Source organism: Actinia tenebrosa, unplaced genomic scaffold (genome assembly GCF_029948245.1).
Source record: "Actinia tenebrosa isolate PJP-AT-01 unplaced genomic scaffold, QUT_ActTen_1.0 PGA_scaffold0__85_contigs__length_37466705, whole genome shotgun sequence".
NCBI lineage: Eukaryota > Metazoa > Cnidaria > Anthozoa > Actiniaria > Actiniidae > Actinia > Actinia tenebrosa.
The window spans coordinates 31,103,833-31,124,300 of NW_028292569.1; the positions used below are offsets into that span (position 1 = coordinate 31,103,833).

Sequence of the window (20,468 nt, forward strand, 5' to 3'; positions counted from 1 at the left end):
GACGTCTGTTTTCTCAGGCTACCGTGAAAGATAAATGGTCTTTCGTCTATCGTAAGAATCAGTATTTAAAAAGTAGCTCAAGTCTGCTTCTAACTAGCGGCGAAAGCATCTCCCGTCATCTTGCGCGTACGTCGCTTCTTTTCATACTAAGAACATAGTCGCTAGCAACCCCCCGGGGAGGGGGGGGGGGGGGGGTCCTACCACCCCAACTTGGGTAGGGGTGTGCCGCCAGGAGATCAAAACCATGACCCTATCCCAGACAAAAAATTGATTTTACATACCCTACCCCAGACTAAAACTAAGAATTGTACACCCTATCCCAGACTGAAACCCCAACATGTATGTTGAGTTTTAAGATATGGCCATTATTGAAACCATTTCAAACAAACAGTAGTGTTAACTATACTCTCGGTCATATTACCTTTTGTTGACATGCAAAAGACGGTTATTCAATAGATTGCAATCAATATTTACTAACGTTTTTATTGTTTTTGTGCCGTCAGAAAGCGTAGCCTTTTCGCCAAACAAAAACAACCAAATCGTTAACCCTATCCCAGATGAAAATGTCAAAAAATTATACCCTACACCAGACCCAAAAGCCGAAAAACCGTACCCTATAGGGCGGCACATACCCGTATAGCAAATATAGGGGAGGTCCCCCCCCCCCCACGGACTAGTGAAAACCAGATGGCCTTCTGTATTTAGCTTGCCACTGTTAACGCTCCTTATCTATTACGGTGATTTGGAGCAAACCTTTTTACGGGCCTATTGTTGTTTTAGAAGACTATCGTTACTTTACGCCGACAACAATACAATAAAAATAGTTTTAAGTATATACTTTACTTAAGTTCATATACGGTAAAAAACATCAGTAATAACTTATTGCACATTATGCTATTTAAAAAAAGATGTCGGAGCCAATGGCAACACGCGATCCGATCTCCTATCTCTATCCCCTAAAATGCCGGTTTGTTTTGCAATGTTAGCTAATTGTAAACAAACAAATGTCAACGAATGTCTAAACGCGAAAGATACTAATGTTATTAATGTTTTTTCGTGTGGGAATCACCAATTTCGAGTAGAATAGAGTGCTTTTCGTACTAATGAAAACATCCCATAACATTGCAATGGCCTCTCAATGTCTTAAATTAATTTATCCGATTACGACGCGTAGTCACGGCTACGCTATGATACGGTAAGGCTTCAATACAACTACCAATTTGTCGTATTGTTTTCCACCTAATCTATACGACAACCGTTCTAACACGAAACTTACTTCACAAAAACTAGACCTTTAAGTTGTGATCAGAATTACGTATAAGATCATCGGTCTGAGTTAACATCAAACTGAACAACTGTAAATTCGTCATTCGTCATTTCAGGGTTCGAAGCAATGCCCTGACTTTAGTTTACAGGATTAGATTCAATTTGAAGGTCTTGAAGTTGAGCGGAAGTTTAATTGAAGTTTTGAAGTTCATCTCTTGAGTGTCAAGGCACGACTATAACACCGCCGACAACCTTTATGTCTAAGTTCTTTCAGGCTTCAGACGGTTGGTCCTCACGAGTTTCAGATAGGGGTGTAACGTCAGTCCTGCCCCCTTCAAGCTGATCGTTCTCAACCAGAACATTAGCTTGATCATCCTGTTTTCGCTTTCCACAGCAAACCCATAATGCGAAGCCATTAACAAAAGCAAACATGGTACTAGCCACACCTATTACTCCCGCTACTGCAGGCGTCACATCTAAACGGTTAAAAAAAATCGTTAGCGATTTAGTTACGTTACGTGTGTGCGAGTCTTGAAGTCAAAACTTTATTGAAATTAACCTGTCACCATACAAAGGCATTGAGAGACAAGTTTGACGGACAAGTTTGAGAACGGAATTGCACCGTGTAACACCCAAGTGAAACTTGTCTTGAACGCCGTTGTATACAAGACTTAGCTAAAAGTTTCAAAATGTAACAGGGATGTCGTTAAGCTACGTTTAAGGCATCAGATAAAACATATAATACCTTCAGTTTGCGGTGGATTTGCCCTACACTTGCTCATCGTTAAAGAATTGGTTGTCTTGACAATAGTGTCACATGACTTGGACAAAAATCCAAGGATATCGTTGGTCACGTGCCTCAAGGTATCACAGGCTTTGTGGTAACATTTTGTCATGTAGCTTCTCATGTTTGCCGTATCGCTCAAGAAGATGGCTCTGTTGGATGTAATTTCGTTCCAGAAACTGACGTGATCGCTTCTGAGGAAAGGGCGTATACGACTTTTTTTTTTTTCAGAAAGGTTGCTTTCCGGTCCATCAAAAGGAAGTGGGAAAACTTGCAGCTTGTACTTGTTACCCAGTTCGACACGGCCTGAAATTATATAATTGTGAAAGGGAAGCCTTATGGTAATGTGTGCCTAAAAGGATTAGACTAAAAACACTAACACTTGCAACACTTGCAACATGCACAGCCTGACGTACCAACACGTGCAACACAAGCATCAGCAACACGCACAGCCTGACGTACCAACACGTGCAACACAAGTATCAGCAATATGCACGTACCAACACGCGTGCAACACAAGCATCAGCAACATGCACAGCCTGACGTACCAACACATGCAACACAAGTATCAGCAACATGCACAGCCTGACGTACCAACACGTACAACACAAGTATCAGCAACATGCACAGCCTAACGCACCAAAACGTGCAACGCAAGCATCAGCAACATGCACAGACTAACGTACCAACACGTACAACACAAGTATCAGCAAAATGCACAGCCTAACGTACCAACACGTTCATTACAACAAGGTGCATTCCTATGGCTCTGGTCAGAGCACCTAACTGGTATCAGGAAGGTCATGGATTCGATTCCTATCAGGGACTCTGACTTTTTTCTGTGTTTTTTTCAGTTAGTGACTAATGATAAATTATTATATAGTGACTTCTATCCATACCGTAATGGTAATTAAAGGTGTTAAGCAGTTGCATATCGTCTGTATATCGTCCCGTAGCGATTAAGAAATCACCCCTGTTCTGGTTTGCTGTTATACTTTTATACTGCTGGGGGAAAATCGTATTCAGTTGTAGGGGCACGATTTGTGAATTAGGATTGGAGTCGTAGTTCATCATAGTGTCCATGATAATAGCACCCTGAAGCTGACCGTAACGAGCGATAGACATATCGGGGGACAAATTCCAATACTGACTCGAATTGGCCACAAAAGCACGGCTTCCACACCCTAGTTTATCGCATGCGCAGCCTGGTAATGCGCTGTCCTCCCACTCTTCAAAGTCAAAGGCGACAAACATGACAGAATATTCACGAGTGCATCTACCTGTGACGGAAAAGAAAATTGGTTTTAAAAATGTTATGCGCATTGCGAATTATCCTTTCTTACGAAAGAACTTATTTTCAAGTGCTTCTCGATAGCACGCGCGAAATCTTCCTCGCGAGCGATGTTGGTTTTGGTAGACGTTAATCAAGGCGTTTCCATGACATAATATAGTCACATACCCTTGGATAATATGCGTATTCCGATGTTGTCACAGAAATACTTTAAAACTTTATTTAGTTGCTATCGTATTGTATGAATCGCGCGTGGTTATTAGAAGCAGTGCAACTCACCATGAGAAATATTGAACTCACTTGAAGCTTTAGCCAGTATTCTTGCTACTTGCAGCATAGCAACAACGCCTGAGCCGTTGTCGTCAACGCCTTTTGTAGTGCGCACAGTGTCATAGTGTGCGCCAATCAGAATCAGCCTGTCGTATCTTTTTTTATACTGCCTACCGGGCAACACACCCACGATATTAGTACCGATCTGTGGTTTCCCTGGTTCCTTGAAAACATAAGTTAAAATTAGCTAGTATCATTGCAAAGATAAATGACTGTGTTTAACTTTGATAGCACCTTAAGGAAAAGGAAGTGAAGGAGGGTAGAGTTGGAGGAAAAAGAAGGGGAGCAGGTGAAAGAGGTAAGTGGAAAGAAGAGAAGAAAGAGGTGGATGTAGGGAGGAGAGGAATAAGAGGAGAAGGTGTAAGAAAAGGAGGAGGAGGGAAGAGGAACTAGGAGATATAAAATAGAGCTTATGCACTATTTTCCAGACCATGTGTCATTGCCTTTAGTAACTTGTAATTATTGTCCATTGAAAATCAAATATATAACTTACTTATAGAGGTAAAGTTTAACAAATAGAATTAAAACGTGAATACTTTAGAGTAGTATACCTTAAACTATTCGGGTAGTGCAGGTAGGAGGAAAAGGAAGAAGATAAGGAGGGGGTCTAAGAGGAGGAGTGGGAAGATGAGGAAGAGGAGGAGGAGGAAGAAGGAGAGGAGGGGTGAGACGAAGAGTAAAAGGAGTGAGGGGAGGAGTAGAAGGAAGAGAAGGAGGAGAAGGAAGAAGAACAAGAACAAGAAGAAGAAGAAGAAGAAGAAGAAGAAGAAGAAGAAGAAGAAGAAGAAGAAGAAGAAGAAGAAGAAGAAGAAGAAGAAAGAAAAAGAGGTAGATGGTAGATGGTAGATGGTAAAGGAGGTGTAAAAGGAGGAGGAGTATGATCCAACTTATATACTTTAGTATAGCATAATATACCCATACCTTAAACTGTTCAGTCCAAGTATGAAGTCCTAAAGAAGTTAATGTGTTCTTGATGTAGTCTTGCGCCAGTTGTTTACCATAAGGATTGATCTTGTGATGACGATTCATGTCGAAATGATTCAGGTCATTTAGCAGGATATTGTTGGTTGATGAACCATGAACAATGTCAACTACTCGAAGAAAAATAACATAATTGGATAAATAAATATGGCAGAGAGAAGAACGGCCAGCCAAAATTGATATACCAGTGCATAAATGTATATGCTTATACAAGTATGATAGAAAGACTTGACGGATCGGATGACATTGTTTGTATAGAAATTTCGGTTCTCATGAATAAATTACAACTGAGACAGATCAGCATTCATTAGATCGTTTAAGTCTTGGTTTATTTCTTTTGTACTGACAACGATTTTTGGAATAGGCCGTGTAAAATAGTGTGCTTTCCAGTGGAATATCAATACAAAGAAGCTTTTAATATAAGTAAATAATTATTAAATTGGCTTTTATTCAGAGGCCAAACGTTCAGAAACGCTAAGTGGTTACAATAGAGAGATTTTAAAAGCTTCTCGTTTACGGCAAACGTGAAACGTCAGTTGACCATTAAAAAATTCTTTGAAATTGGTGAAAAGGAATCGAAAGAATCTCCAAGTAGTAGATAAAAAGAAGAATATGTGTCTTTGTCGGGAAGGTTTGCAAAAGGTTAAGTGAATTGTAGTGAAACGTGGTCAAAACGTGGGAATCTTAATCTACCTAATATTAACATGATAACAACTAAACAAAAGCACTCGTGTATAATGGTAGTGTCATGAGTGATATCGCTTTTAATAATTTTCTAAACTAATGCATATACTACCAGTATTTTATTTAATTAAAATACTGGTGCCTACAATATTCACGAACACAAAATGACTGTTATCAATCAGCCACCCACGTTCCTTTATTTGTTTGAGAAGAAAACGGGACATACTTGTTTTCACTCGGATTTTAATAACCTGATTTATATATATTTCTTTTTTTACGTACAGAATGCAACTAAATCAATTACTTACTCGTTGTCAGGAACAAAGTACGAAGAAATATCGAAGAAAATCTCCAACGCAGATCCATTACGATGTCTTTCCAGTGCTGAAGCAGAGCCCGCGTCTATTTCGATTAAGAAATGCAAACGACTTCCGAGAAATGAGTCTCGTTTCAGTCTTACGCGTTCGTATCTTGGCTCGTGATGGGCAGTACCGCATTTACTCGAATAAGCGCACCGGCGCTTATTACATTTTTTACGTCTATAAAACGGATCGCTTATTCGCGGGAGGCGCTTATTCAATGGGAGGAAACAAGTACACGACTGCCAAACTATGCTTTTCTTTTATATCAATGTCATACTACTACGACAGTACCGGTATTAGTATACGAGGCGCTTATTCGGGGGAGGCGCTTAGCGCAGTTTTCGTATGACTGTGAAAAGTTCAGTGCCGTAAGCGTGACGTGCCGTGACCGTGATACTTTCTAGAATTTTAATTGGCTGATTTTTTTCACGCGCAAAATGATTGGTCTAAAAGTGCCTTGATCTTGGCGTGACCGTGTCCGCGCCGTGTTTGTGCCGTGTTCCGGGTATTTGATTGGATGGAGAATAAATTCTCGTGCAATGTGATTGGTCTGGCGCATCCCTTGGTGTGTCACGACCGCGTTCGTGCCGTGAACTTTTCACAGTCATGCGAAAACCGCGCTATTCGAGTAAATACGGTACTCACATTCCCCAGTCACGCTCATGTATTATATATTTGCTTTTAAAGAAAATGAGTGTCACTGACGAGAAAGAGGAAAGAAGATTAAGTAATGAGGAAATAAAAAAGATTCTAGAGGAAATTCCAGAAAAATTTTGTTCAGAATTTGTTTAGATATTGCGGTGATTGAAAGATTGTAATACGCGGTTTTATTTTAAACTCATGTCACTTCCCTCCGAAAAAAACAATACCTGAGGTCCCAGCCTCTCTCGGCTTGAAATCAGCGAACTGTGCCGAAACCGATAATTTTCTTTTGATGCGATCAAAATTATAGTGCAGGGTAGCTTAGTCTCCCTCGTGTCATAGGACAAAATGTTTGTCAAGTTTGATTATTGTAGATCATCATAGAAAACAGATTATCAAGCACGAAACTTAAGTAGGAATCAATTAATCAATTAAAAAAAGTAGGTCTATTTGCTCTGAGTGTTGTTTCTAGGATTACATGAATAGGCTCGACATTTTGGTTCCACATGTCGCAAGGGAGAACAGAAACGCGTGTCAAAGTTAAACAGAATCAATTGATCGGTAAGCAAGAAACGTGTTCTCGGAACCAAAATGTCAGTCCTAATAGACCTTTTGCATATAAGACACGTGTCCGTTGTACCAAGACGTCCCACTTATCAAGCACCGTGATAAGATAATGAGGGTTCTAAAAGCATCATTATCACCCTATGAATACATGCCATTGTTGATGAGCAGTCTTACTATACAAATTAACGGTTCTTTTATTTGGGTGAGGTGGGAGGGAATATTCTTCTTTTGTTTTGTTTTTAATGGACGAATGAATGGAGGAAGAATAGTGATGAGTTGGCGACTCATTGATTGGATTCGTTTTTATTCCTTGTCACAACGAAAGTTTCAATAATGTTAATTCATTAGAAATCTTCGTCTTCTGTTTCGTATAGTTAGGCGTTGAATTCGCACGCGAGCAGCAGCATTACGACGTTGAAAGTTCAGTATCGGTATTCTCATCCTTATCACGATTTCTTCAAATGTTTCTATAGTTTCCCCGGTTAGATACCAAAATTCAGTATTCGTGGCGAGTTTATAAGGACACTGTAATAATCTCTACCACCGTTCATTTCGGGACCAAAGACACCCAAACAATCCAGGACGTCAAATGGATATTCATCACGGCCAAAAACCTGAAAGACTAGCATTGTTATGAAACACTGAAGCCATGCTAAAAATTTCAAAGGAAAAAACTGGGTATTGTTTATAATTCAGAATTTGGTATAATGTCAGAACAGTCACTGGAATTTGACCAAAGAAAAAAAGGAAACGGTGGTGGCATATCTTTGATAAATAAATAACAATGGTGACTGGGGTCACTCAAACTTTTTAGTATAAGAAGGACACCAAAAAGTCGAAGATTGATAGCGTCCTGGACATGCTTCCAGGCATGATGGACAGCGTCAAATCAGCCGCCGCGACGCCCATAAGAAAGCTGTCGCCAAGTGGCAAAATCTTTCAGATTCTGAATAAGGTATCAGTAGACCTTACTAGTTTCTATTTCCTCTCGGTAAAATTTTGGAATATTATTCCATTTGGTAGCTTAAACTCCTGGCCATCTACATACTTAGGCTGGTTTCACGACTAGTCTGTTTATTGAAACCACTGGTCTATTGATAAAGGTCTACTGATACCTTTATACATGTTTCATTTGTTTTTTCGTTTTTCTATTTTTAAGATACGATTTTTTAAGATATTTTTTCCGAACGATATTTTATAGATACAGTTGGCGTATAAAAGACACTTAGTCGAGTATAATTTAAATGAAATTGGACCATAAAGGAAGCTGAAATCGTGCATGTATTGCGTAAGAAAAATTAAAAGCAAAAGAAATTTTGATATTTTGTTACGAAGAAATCAATGTTTAAAACAAAGATCTAGTAGAGTATTTCCATCATATCCGTAAAACGTTTCGTAAGGATTTTTACAAATGAGCTCGAGCTAGATAAAATGTAAATAACAATATAAATACCATAAGATTTTTTATAGTATTGGCGACCATTAGCATTCCATTAGCAACACAAATTAATGGTAAATGAAGAGACAAATTAACAACAATGAATTGGAGGCACTTACAAAATACACAAAACTTTCTTTATAACAGGCATGCGACATTTTTGTTTTGCTTTGCCCCTGGACACCCCATAATGCATTGCGATTGAAGATGATCGCCTTATCGCAAAAGTGCAGGTTGTAAATGGTATTTTGGTATCATTTCACATTCATCGTGCAAATTCATATCCCAAAAACGTCTCTCGCGATGAATAAACCTTTCACCAATTCGCTTGAAATGGAGGCGGTCCTTGATTCTTTTCTTTATCAAGGCCAGCCTCGACTTGAAACCATTTCGTGTTCGTTAAATATCTATTGAATGCTAATCGACTCCATAACTGTAAAACAAGCTAATTTTTTTATAAGTGCCCCTTAACACAATGGCCGCAGTATCGTCGAAGTAGTCCATATTGTTTTTAATGATTGTTTGGACATGAAAACCGCTAGTAAGAGGAATATACTCATTTCCGCGTGCCTGAATAACAATGCCCGGGTATAAGTGAGACATTTCGGGACACGGGACACATGTCTTATATGCAAAAGGTCTAATGGTTTGCTTGAGGTTAAGGTCGACAGCTCAGCACGTGGAGTTGTTGGCCATCTGAGCAAACATTCTATTCACTTTTGACATCTCTAAAGCTTTTGTTCTCTGATAGTACTGCATAATCGGGTGTGTCAACAATCTATTGACGCCCCAACTTTAGTCTCAATAATCTCCTTCATTTTTGTTTCAAACTTGAATCACCTTCAAGTGGTAATTAGTTAAGTTAAGTGTATAACGACTACTGTATGATCTATGCGATTTAGAGTTGAGTAAATCATAGGAATTTGGGTTAGTTCAAATTCCTCCTCGGGAATTGGGAACTAGCTCATTAACTCCTCTGAGTCGCATTGACCAATCACAGTTAGCGTCAGGTCATTATCGGCTTGACATCACTTTCTATAGACCACAAATAATACTTAAGTGCTTGTAGCACACACTAAGAGTTAGTTGTTTTTGAGTTCGAGTTCGTGTTCAAATTCACACTAAGAGTAGAAGAGTGAAGAAAACAACCAAGCGAATAAAAGACCAGAAAATCCATAAAAGTCTACGTGTGTGTACGGTGGGACGAGCTAGTCCGCCCCATCCCAGTCATCGGGAAAAATATCCCACGTCACACTCGCATCCGTTTTTAGTGTCGGTCGTCACGGATGCGAGGGAGACTAAGGGTAGCTTGTCCTGGTATAACGTTTAACTTGCTAAATAAGTTCGAACTGACTTACGAGAAGGAATGTGATACCATTAAATCGTAATAAAAAGATTACAAAAAGTGTTTGCACTAGAATCTCTAGAATAGATGCACTATACTCTAACATCAAGCTTATTTTCTAAAGGCAAAAAAAAAATCGCGATTTTGATATAGCAAAAGTTATTTTCTTTTAATACGGTGGTTGGGTGCCTATTACATAGGGTCCGCCAGGTAAAAAAATCCTGACTCTAATTTGAAAAAATAGATATTTTGAATTCAAAATTTACCTCTAAATTCAAGTTGCTACAAAACCTGGGCGATGGCGCACGATATGGCCCATCTTACAGCGTATCGGGAAACATGCATAACTAACTCTCGACTAAGAAAAAATAACACAAAATTTGATCACAAAATGCTATGTTTTGATCCCCTTTCGGTATGACAGACTCTAATGAGCGGTTTACACGGGGAGTCGACGTTTCCGAGTCTCCCTAGCCAGGGGCTACTGTTTAGGTATGCCACCATAGTTATTTCATATGGCTATTGACTATGATGTCACACACTACACTCTCACTGCCGCTATATTTAAAACACAAAATTATCTAAATTCCGATTCGATCTGTGCAGAGGTAGCTTCAGGGCATCGATAAAATTTGAAGGTGAAGGTCGTTTGTTTCTTGAGAGGCAAGACAATGTTTCGTCCAAGTCCTATCAGGCTTCTACACAGACGATTGGTTCTCACAACTTTCTGGTTCAGGGGATGTAAAGTCAAGGCTGACTTCTTCCAGCTGATCACCGTCAACCAGAACATCTGAATCACTGGATCGCCTTCGACAGTAAGTAGATTTCGCCACCGTAACAATAACGAAACCAATGAAAGTACAGATACCGGCTACGACTATTTTTGCAATTGTTCCAGAAGTCAAGCCTAAACGGTAAAAAAAGACAAAATAATGTCGTTATATAAGCCTTAATCAATTGAAAACCCCGCTGCACAATCCACGGGACAGCCGGGAAAAGGAAGTCCTTAAGAAAGAGGCCGGCCATCTATAGCGGGGATTTTAACAATAGCCGGCGATATCTTATTTTGAGGACTGTGTTCTAGTTATGACTTAATCCCGTGAAAGATATAGATGAAGCCACATTGTCGGGGGAAAAAGGAACACCAAGAAGTTTTAACAATAATATTTCCCCCAGGGAACCGGGGAAAAGTGCTAAATTCAACTTTAGGAAAATATCCTAGCGCTCGGGGCTGCGTGGAGAGTGGTACACAATAATATTGGCTAAGTTAAGTTACGTGTGTAGTACGTGTAAGCCTTGAATTCAAGCGCTTAAATGCACCTTTATCGAGAACTACGTGACATATTAGGCCATTAGCTAAAACATATCATACCTTCAGATGATGAATTTCTGCCACTACTACATCTGGTCTTAGTTAGAACATTGGTTGTCATGACAATAGTGTCACATGACTTGGACAAGAATCCAAGGACGTCATCGGTCACGTGACTCAAGCTATCGCAGAGTTGGTGATAACAGGTTCTCATGTAGCTTCTCATGTTTGCCGTATCGCTCAAGAAGATGGCTCTGTTGGATGTAATTTTGTTCCAGAAACTGACGTGATCGCTCCTGAGGAACGGGGACAAATAAGGAAGGACGTGTTCAGGAATATCGATTGTCAGTCCATGAAAAGGAAGTGGAAAAACTTGAAGCTTGTACTTGTCACTCCGTTCTCTGCCCGTAATTGCTAAAGAAATGCCTTATGATAACGCGTAGTATAAGAAAAAAGAGTATCAGCAACATGTACAACGTGTCACAGGATTCGTGCTAAGGTAACCACTTAAAATTCAAGGACTATTCAAGGAGTATACAAGGACCCAAAAATGAATTTTCAAGGAGTATGTTCAGCTAAGTATGCCAAGGTTTTACACGGTGGTTGCACATGACCGACTTTCAGATTTTCCAATCTTTCTGACTAGATCTATTTGAGAACCATGCAAGTAACTGATCAAAGCAAAAGTTCAAGGACTTTTCAAGGAGTTTCGCTAAAATTGTAAAATTCAAGAGCTTTTCAAGTGCCCTTGAAAACGTAAATTAAATTCAAGGAGTTTTCAAAGAGTTTAAGGAGTAGCACGAACCTAATTTTCAGTATACATTTTGTATGAGTTCTGAGAGGAACTGTTCTGGGGGACAAAGAAATGGACTTTTTTTGTATAAGAAAAGACGGCCTATTATTTTGACGTCCTCCAGAGCAATTCCTCTAGGAAATCAATGCAAGAGGTCTATATAACATACCTATTCTATTGTAACAGGATTCAAAAGTATCAAGCAGTTCTTTATCGTCTCGCTGTCGTCCTGTAATAAGTAAGAAATCACCCCTCTTCTTGTTTCCAATTATACTTTTATACTGCTTGGGAAAAATCGTCTTCAGTTGTAGGGGTACGATTTGTGAATTAGGAGTTGAGTCGTAGTTCATCATAGTGTCCATGATAATAGCACCCTGAAGCTGACCGTAAGGAGCGAAGAACATATCGGGGGACGAATTCCAATACTGACTAAAGTTGGCCATGAAAGCACGGCTTCCACACCCTAGTTTATCGCATGCCCAGCCTGGTAATGAGCTGTTCTCCCACTCTTCAAAGTCAAAGGCGACAAACATGACAGAATATTCACGAGTGCATCTACCTGTGACGGAAAAGAAAATTGGTTTAAAAAATGCTATGCGCATTGCGAATTATCCTTTCTTACAAAAGAACTTATTTTTAAGTGCTTCTCGATAGCACGCGCGAAATCGTCCTCGCAAGCGATGTTGGTTTTAGTAGACGTTAATCAAGGCGTTTCCATGACATAATATAGTCACATACCCTTGGATAATATGCGTATTCCGACGTTGTCACAGAAATACTTTAAAACCTTATTTTGTTGCTATCGTATTGTATGAATCGCGCGTGGTTATTAGAAGCAGTGCAACCCACCTTGAGAAATATTGAACTCACTTGAATCTTTAGACAGTATTCTTGCTACTTGCAGCATAGCAACAACGCCTGAGCCGTTGTCGTCAACGCCTTTTGTAGTGCGCACAGTGTCATAGTGTGCGCCAATCAGAATCAGCCTGTCGTATCTTTTTTTATACTGCCTACCGGGCAACACACCCACGATGTTAGTACCGTTCCATGGTGTCCCTGGTGCCTTGAAACACACAAGTTAAAGTTAGCTGGTTTCAAGAATAAATGACTGTGTTTAACTTTGATAGCACCTTAAGGAAAAGGAAGTGAAGGAGGGTAGAGTTGGAGGAAAAAGAAGGGGAGGAGGTGAAAGAGGTAAGTGGAAAGAAGAGAAGAAAGAGGTGGATGTAGGGAGGAGAGGAATAAGAGGAGAAGGTGTAAGAAAAGGAGAAGGAGGAGGGAAGAGGAACTAGGAGATATAAAATAGAGCTTATGCACTATTTTCCAGACCATGTGTCATTGCCTTTAGTAACTTGCAATTATTGTCCATTGAAAATTAAATATATAACTTACTTATAGAGGTAAAGCTTAACAAATAGAATTAAAACGTTTATACTTTAGTGTAGTATACCTTAAACTATACGGGTAGTGCAGGTAGGAGGAAATGGAAGAAGATAAGGAGGGCGTTTAAGAGGAGGAGTGGGAAGACAAGGAAGAGGAGGAGGAAGAAGGAGAGGAGGGGTAAGACGAAGAGTAAGAAGAGTGAGGGGAGGAGTAGAAGGAGGAGGAAGAGGAGAAGGAAGAAGAACACGAAGAAGAAGAACACGAAGAAGAAGAACAAGAAGAAGAAGAACAAGAAGAAGAGGTAGATGAGAAAGGAGGTTTAAAAGGAGGAGTATGATCCAACTTATATACTTTAGTGTAGCATAATATACCCATACCTTAAACTGTTCAGTCCAAGTATGAAGTCCTAAAGAAGTTAATGTGTTCTTGATGTAGTCTTGCGCCAGTTGTTTACCATAAGGATTGATCTTGTGATGACGATTCATGTCGAAATGTTTCAGGTCATTTAGCAGGATATTGTTGGTTGATGAACCATGAACAATGTCAACTACTCGAAGAAAAATAACATAATTGGATGAATAAACCTGAATAAATATGGCAGAGAGAAGAACGGCCAGCCAAAATTGATATACCAATGCATAAATGTATGCTTATATAAGTATGATAGAAAGACTTGACGGATCGGATGACATTGTTTGTATAGAAATTTTGTCTCGTGAATAAATTACAACTGAGACAGATCAGCATTCATTAGATCGTTTAAGTCTTGGTTTGTTTCTTTTGTACTGACAACGATTTTTGGAATAGGCCGTGTAAAATAGTGTGCTTTCCAGTGGAATATCAATACAAAGAAGCTTTTAATATAAGTAAATAATTATTAAATTGGCTTTTATTCAGAGGCCAAACGTTCAGAAACGCTAAGTGGTTACAATAGAGAGATTTTAAAAGCTTCTCGTTTACGGCAAACGTGAAACGTCAGTTGACCATTAAAAAATTCTTTGAAATTAGTGAAAAGGAATCGAAAAAATCTCCAAGTAGTAGATAAAAAGAAGAATATGTGTCTTTGTCGGGAAGGTTTGCAAAAGGTTAAGTGAATTGTAGTGAAACGTGGTCAAAACGTGGGAATCTTAATCTGCCTAATATTAACATGATAACAACTAAACAAAAGCACTCGTGTATAATGGTAGTGTCATGAGTGATATCGCTTTTAATAATTTTCTAAACTAATGCATATACTACCAGTATTTTATTTAATTAAAATACTGGTGCCTACAATATTCACGAACACAAAATGACTGTTATCAATCAGCCACCCACGTTCCTTTATTTGTTTGAGAAGAAAACGGGACATACTTGTTTTCACTCGGATTTTAATAACCTGATTTATATATATTTCTTTTTTTACGTACAGAATGCAACTAAATCAATTACTTACTCGTTGTCAGGAACAAAGTACGAAGAAATATCGAAGAAAATCTCCAACGCAGATCCATTACGATGTCTTTCCAGCGCTGAAGCAGAGCCCGCGTCTATTTCGATCAAGAAATGCAACGACTTTCGAGAAATGAGTCTCGTTTCAGTCTTACGCGTTCGTATCTTGGCTCGTGATGGGCAGTACCGTATTTACTCGAATAAGCGCACCGGCGCTTATTACATTTTTTACGTCTATAAAACGGATCGCTTATTCGCGGGAGGCGCTTATTCAATGGGAGGAAACAAGTACACGACTGCCAAACTATGCTTTTCTTTTATATCAATGTCATACTACTACGACAGTACCGGTATTAGTATACTATAACGAGAAGAAATGTGAGGCGCTTATTCGGGGGAGGCGCTTAGCGCAGTTTTCGTATGACTGTGAAAAGTTCAGTGCCGTAAGTGTGACGTGCCGTGACCGTGATACTTTCTAGAATTTTAATTGGCTGATTTTTTCCACCCGCAATATGATTGGTCTAAAAGTGCCTTGATCTTGGCGTGACCGTGTCCGTGCCGTGTTTGTGCCGTGTTCCGGGTATTTGATTGGATGGAGAATAAATTCTCGTGCAATGTGATTGGTCTAGCGCATCCCTTGCTGTGTCACGACCGTGTTCGTGCCGTGAGCTTTTCACAGTCATACGAAAACCGCCCTATTCGAGTAAATACGGTACTCACATTCCCCAGTCACGCTCATGTATTATATATTTGCTTTTAAAGAAAATGAGTGTCACTGACGAGAAAGAGGAAAGAAGATTAAGTAATGAGGAAATAAAAAAGATTCTAGAGGAAATTCCAGAAAAATATAGATCAGAATTTGTTTAGAGTTTGCGGTGACAGAAAGATTGTAATACGCGGTTTTATTTTTAACTCATGTCACTTCCCTCCGAAAAAAACAATACCTGAGGTCCCAGCCTCTCTCGGCTTGAAATCAGCGAACTGTGCCGAAACCGATAATTTTCTTTTGATGCGATCAAAATTATAGTGCAGGGTAGCTTGTGCTGGTATATCGTTTTACTTGCTAAATAAGTTCGAACTGACTTACGAGAAGGAATGTGATGCCATTAAATCGTAATAAAAAGATTACAAAAAGTGTTTGCACTAGAATCTCTAGAATAGATGCACTATACTCTAACATCAAGCTTATTTTCTAAAGGCAAAATACGTCGCGATTTTGATATAGCAAAAGTTATTTTCTTTTAATACGGTGGTTGGGTTCCTATTACATAGGGTCCGCCAGGTAAAAAAATCCTGACTCTAATTTGAAAAAAATAGATATTTTGAATTCAAAATTTACCTCCTTTACCTAATTTAAATTTGAGTACGAAACCTGGTCGATGGCGCACGATATGGCCCATCTTACAGCGTATCGGGAAATATGCATAACTAACTCTCGACTAAGAAAAAATAACACAAAATTTGATCACAAAATGCTATGTTTTGATCCCCTTTCGGTATGACAGACTCTAATGAGCGGTTTACACGGGGAGTCGACGTTTCCGAGTCTCCCTAGCCAGGGGCTACTGTTTAGGTATGCCACCATAGTTATTTCATATGGCTATTGACTATGATGTCACACACTACACTCTCACTGCCGCTATATTTAAAACACAAAATTATCTAAATTCCGATTCGATCTGTGCAGAGGTAGCTTCAGGGCATCGATAAAATTTGAAGGTGAAGGTCGTTTGTTTCTTGAGAGGCAAGACAATGTTTCGTCCAAGTCCTATCAGGCTTCTACACAGACGATTGGTCCTCACAACTTTCTGGTTCAGGGGATGTAAAGTCAAGGCTGACTTCTTCCAGCTGATCACCGTCAACCAGAACATCTGAATCACTGGATCGCCTTCGACAGTAAGTAGATTTCGCCACCGTAACAATAACGAAACCAATGAAAGTACAGATACCGGCTACTACTATTTTCGCAATTGTTCCAGAAGTCAAGCCTAAACGGTAAAAAAAGACAAAATAATGTCGTTATATAAGCCTTAATCAATTGAAAACCCCGCTGCACAATCCACGGGACAGCCGGGGCAAGGAATTTAAAGTCCAGTCCTTAAAAAAAGAGGCCATCTATAGCGGGGATTTTAACAGTAGCCGGCGATATCTTATTTTGAAGACTGTGTTCTATGAAGCCACATTGTCGGAGGAAAAAGGAACACCAAGAAGTTTTAACAATAATATTCTCCCCAGGGAACCGGGGAAAAGTGCTAAATTCTACATTAGGAAAATGTCCTAGCGGTAGGGGCCGCGTGGAGACTGGTACACAATAATATTGGCTAAGTTAAGTTACGTGTGTGGTACGTGTAAGCCTTGAATTCAAGCGCTTAAATGCACCTTTATCGAGAACTACGTGACCCGTAAAATATTAGGCCATCAGCTAAATCATATCTTACCTTCAGATGATGAATTTCTGGTCTTAGTTAAAGCATTGGTTGTCATGACAATAGTGTCACATGACTTGGACAAGAATCCAAGGACGTCATCGGTCACGTGACTCAAGCTATCGCAGAGTTGGTGATAACAGGTTCTCATGTAACTTCTCATGTTTGCCGTATCGCTCAAGAAGATAGCTCTGTTGGATGTAAGTTTGTTCCAGAAACTGACGTGATCGCTCCTGAGGAAAGGGCGTATACTACTTTTATCTCTTTCAGGAAGTTTGCTTGGCGGTCCATGAAAAGGAAGTGGAAAAACTTGCAGCTTGTACTTGTCACTCCGTTCTCTGCCCGTAATTGCTAAAGAAATGTCTTATGATAACGCGTAGTATAAGAAAAAAGAGTATCAGCAACATGTACAACCGCGTGTCACAGGGTTCGTGCTAAGGTAACCACTTAAAATTCAAGGACTATTCAAGGAGTATACAAGGACCCAAAAATGAATTTTCAAGGAGTATGTTCAGCTAAGTATGCCAAGGTTTTACACAATGGTTGCACATGGCCGACTTTCAGATTTTCCAATCTTTCTGACTAGATCTATTTGAGAACCATGCAAGTAATGATCAAAGCAAAAAGTCAAGGACTTTTCAAGGAGTTTCGCTAAAATTGTAAAATTTAGGAGCTTTTCAAGTGCCCTTGAAAATGTGAATTAAATTCAAGGAGTTTTCAAGGAGTTTAAGGAGTAGCACGAACCCTGTATTCAGTATATATTTTGTATGGACCCCTTGCACTGAGTTCTGAGAGGAACTGTTCTGGGGGACAAAGCAATGGACTTTTTTTGTATAAGAAAAGACGGCCTATTGTTTTGACGTCCTCCAGAGCAATTCCTCTAGGAAATCAATGCAAGAGGTCTATATAACATACCTATTCTATTGTAACAGGATTCAAAAGTATCAAGCAGTTCTTTATCGTCTCGCTGTCGTCCTGTAATAAGTAAGAAATCACCCCTGTTCTGGTTTGCTGTTATACTATTATACTGCCGGGGGAAAATCGTATTCAGATGTAGGGGCACGATTTGTGAATTAGGATTGGAGTCGTAGTTCATCATAGTGTCCATGATAATAGCACCCTGAAGCTGACCGTAAGGAGCGAAGAACATATCGGGGGACGAATTCCAATACTGACTAAAGTTGGCCATGAAAGCACGGCTTCCACACCCTAGTTTATCGCATGCCCAGCCTGGTAATGAGCTGTTCTCCCACTCTTCAAAGTCAAAGGCGACAAACATGACAGAATATTCACGAGTGCATCTACCTGTGACGATAAAAAAACAAGCCGTTAAGATTGTCAACTCAAAATCTCCCACAGCCTATCCCAAAAAAAAAAAAGCCTTTATTAAACTACCATGAGAAATATTGAACTCACTTGACGTATTTACCAGCAGTCTTGCTACTTGCAGCATAGCAACCACTCCAGACCCGTTGTCATCAGCGCCATTCGTATTGCGCATGGTGTCATAGTGTGAGCCAATCACAATCAGCCTGTCAAATAATGTTTTATACTGCCTACCGGGCAACACACCCACGATGTTAGTACCATTCCATGGTGTCCCTGGTGCCTTGAAACACACAAGTTAAAGTTAGCTGGTTTCAAGAATAAATGCCTGTGTTTAACTTTGATAGCACCTTAAGGAAGAGAAAGTGAAGGAGGGTAGAGTTGGAGGAAAAAGAAGGGGAGCAGGTGAAAGAGGATGAGTGGAAAGAAGAGAAGGAAGAGGTGGATGTAGGGAGGAGAGGAATAAGAGGAGGTGTAAGAAAAGGAGGTGAAAAAGAATGAGTGGAAAGAAAAGGTGTAGGAGGAAGAAGTAGAGGAGGAGGAGGAAGAAGGACAGGAGGTGTAAGGCTGCGTTCATAATGTATGGCAGGGGGGGGGGGGGGCAGGTGAAATCTTTAAATGACAAAAAAAATTCTTACGCCCCCCCCCCTTTCCCCCGGGTAATCTCTCGTAGCTTCTTCTAAAAATTTTGCATCCCCCCCAATTTTCTGATAAAATTTTTCAAACCACCCCCCTCCCCCCATTTTACTGGTAAAAAATTTTCCGATCCCCCCTAAATTTCACCTGCCCCCCCCGCCATACATTATGAACGCAGCCTAAGATTGGAGGAGGTGGAAGAGGACAAGTAAGAAGAGGGGTAGGAGAAAAAGGAGTAGGAAGAAGTAAGGGAATGTCGGAGAGTAGAAGGAAAAAGAGGGCAAAGGAAGAGGAAGAGGAAGAGGAAAAAAAAGTTGAAATTAAACATCACGCCCAAATCCCCTAGGCCTATTGAGGACTGGTATGCAAAGTATGCAAAGTCCATACCTTAAACTGCTCGGTCCAAGTATGAAGTCCTAAAGAAGTTAATGTGTCCCGGATGTAGAATAGTGCTTGCTTCTTACCACGGGGATTGGTCACGTGATGACGATTCATGCTGAAACGCTTTAGTCCATTAAGCAGGAAGCTGCTCTTGGTTGGTATTCCTTGAACGATGTCAACTACTTGGGGAGGAAATAATATAGGTGAATAGGCGGATAGATGGCAGAGAGACGGACGGACGGACAGACAGATCTTTAACCGACTTTGTTTCAAAAATTAACTTGATTCAAGTACGTACCCCCCTAAAAAACTAACCTTACTGAGATCGGCTAGGATATGGCTCAATACATACCGAGAGATAAAATGCCAACGGTATTTCTATAATTAGATTCTTTAAAAGTACTTCATACTTACTCGATGTCATATTCAAAGTAAAAAGAATAATCGAATGCATTTTCCAACGTAGATCCCTCATCGTGTAGTTATTCGTAGTTACACCACTTGAGTGAATGTGTTTGGTCTAACGACAATTTATATTCAAGATGCGAAAGGTTTATGAAAAGCAAGACTCGTATTTCGATTTTTGGAGTCGCTCTGTCAAATGCGTCTGTCTTTCTTTAACGCGACGAACGAAGACCTTTCTTTTCCTGTCGTCAGAAAACGTTTTTACTTCTAAACGTACGAGAATTCGAAAATAGGCAATAAAATTCTGGTCTAAACTCAAGCTTGCTCTGTTTGTAATGAAATACCACAAAGGGAATCTCTCTTCGTACAACGTTTTGGGTATATTAGAGTCGCTGTCCAATAAGCGACCAAAACGTTTATGAAAAGCTTAAAAACAAAGTGAATAATTAATAAAGTGCGAGTGAGACTACAGCTAGCTTTACTAAGGACTTTACTTAGTACTCTAGTGAGAGAAGTCTAAGAAAGTTTTGTTTTTGTAAATTACTTCCCATTAGCAGGTAATAGGGCTACATGCCAGACAAGTTTGCTAATAATAAATTGGGGAAAGAAAAAAGAAAAAGAAAAAATATACAAACAGGGACGGCGTAACCGGGGGGGCTTAGCCCACCACTTTTTGTGAAATTTT

The 20,468-nt window shown here is 39.8% G+C and overlaps 3 protein-coding genes across 6 annotated transcripts; all 3 read right to left on the reverse strand.

Moving 5' to 3' along the window:
* Positions 1-821: 821 nt before the first annotated feature.
* Positions 822-5,782, reverse strand: LOC116286321 (uncharacterized). Of its 2 annotated transcripts, none has more exons than XM_031692797.2 (6): positions 5,645-5,782; positions 4,593-4,762; positions 3,621-3,834; positions 2,950-3,330; positions 2,012-2,356; positions 822-1,742 (listed from the first exon to the last, which is right to left on the reverse strand). In XM_031692797.2, exons 1-6 carry the CDS (start codon positions 5,700-5,702, stop codon positions 1,537-1,539), a joined length of 1,374 nt encoding a protein of 457 aa, XP_031548657.2. In that variant the 5' UTR covers positions 5,703-5,782; the 3' UTR covers positions 822-1,536. The 2 variants fall into 2 exon arrangements, with proteins under 2 accessions (XP_031548657.2, XP_031548658.2); XM_031692798.2 differs by having other exon boundaries at positions 3,642-3,834; positions 5,645-5,780.
* A 4,033-nt stretch (positions 5,783-9,815) lies between these two features.
* Positions 9,816-14,745, reverse strand: LOC116287729 (uncharacterized). 2 transcript variants are annotated; one of them, XM_031694421.2, is made up of 6 exons: positions 14,614-14,745; positions 13,556-13,725; positions 12,645-12,858; positions 11,965-12,354; positions 11,063-11,428; positions 9,816-10,597 (listed from the first exon to the last, which is right to left on the reverse strand). In XM_031694421.2, exons 1-6 carry the CDS (start codon positions 14,669-14,671, stop codon positions 10,389-10,391), a joined length of 1,407 nt encoding a protein of 468 aa, XP_031550281.2. In that variant the 5' UTR covers positions 14,672-14,745; the 3' UTR covers positions 9,816-10,388. The 2 variants fall into 2 exon arrangements, with proteins under 2 accessions (XP_031550281.2, XP_088896742.1); XM_089040616.1 differs by having other exon boundaries at positions 9,818-10,597; positions 12,666-12,858; positions 14,614-14,741.
* A 1,078-nt stretch (positions 14,746-15,823) lies between these two features.
* On the reverse strand, positions 15,824-20,168 carry LOC116287799 (uncharacterized). 2 transcript variants are annotated; one of them, XM_089040629.1, is made up of 6 exons: positions 19,793-20,168; positions 19,385-19,557; positions 18,452-18,644; positions 17,951-18,340; positions 17,048-17,398; positions 15,824-16,597 (listed from the first exon to the last, which is right to left on the reverse strand). In XM_089040629.1, the coding sequence occupies exons 1-6, from the start codon at positions 19,851-19,853 to the stop codon at positions 16,389-16,391; spliced, it is 1,377 nt and encodes a 458-aa protein (XP_088896755.1). In that variant the 5' UTR covers positions 19,854-20,168; the 3' UTR covers positions 15,824-16,388. The 2 variants fall into 2 exon arrangements, with proteins under 2 accessions (XP_088896755.1, XP_088896748.1); XM_089040622.1 differs by having other exon boundaries at positions 19,385-19,560.
* Positions 20,169-20,468: the final 300 nt, after the last annotated feature.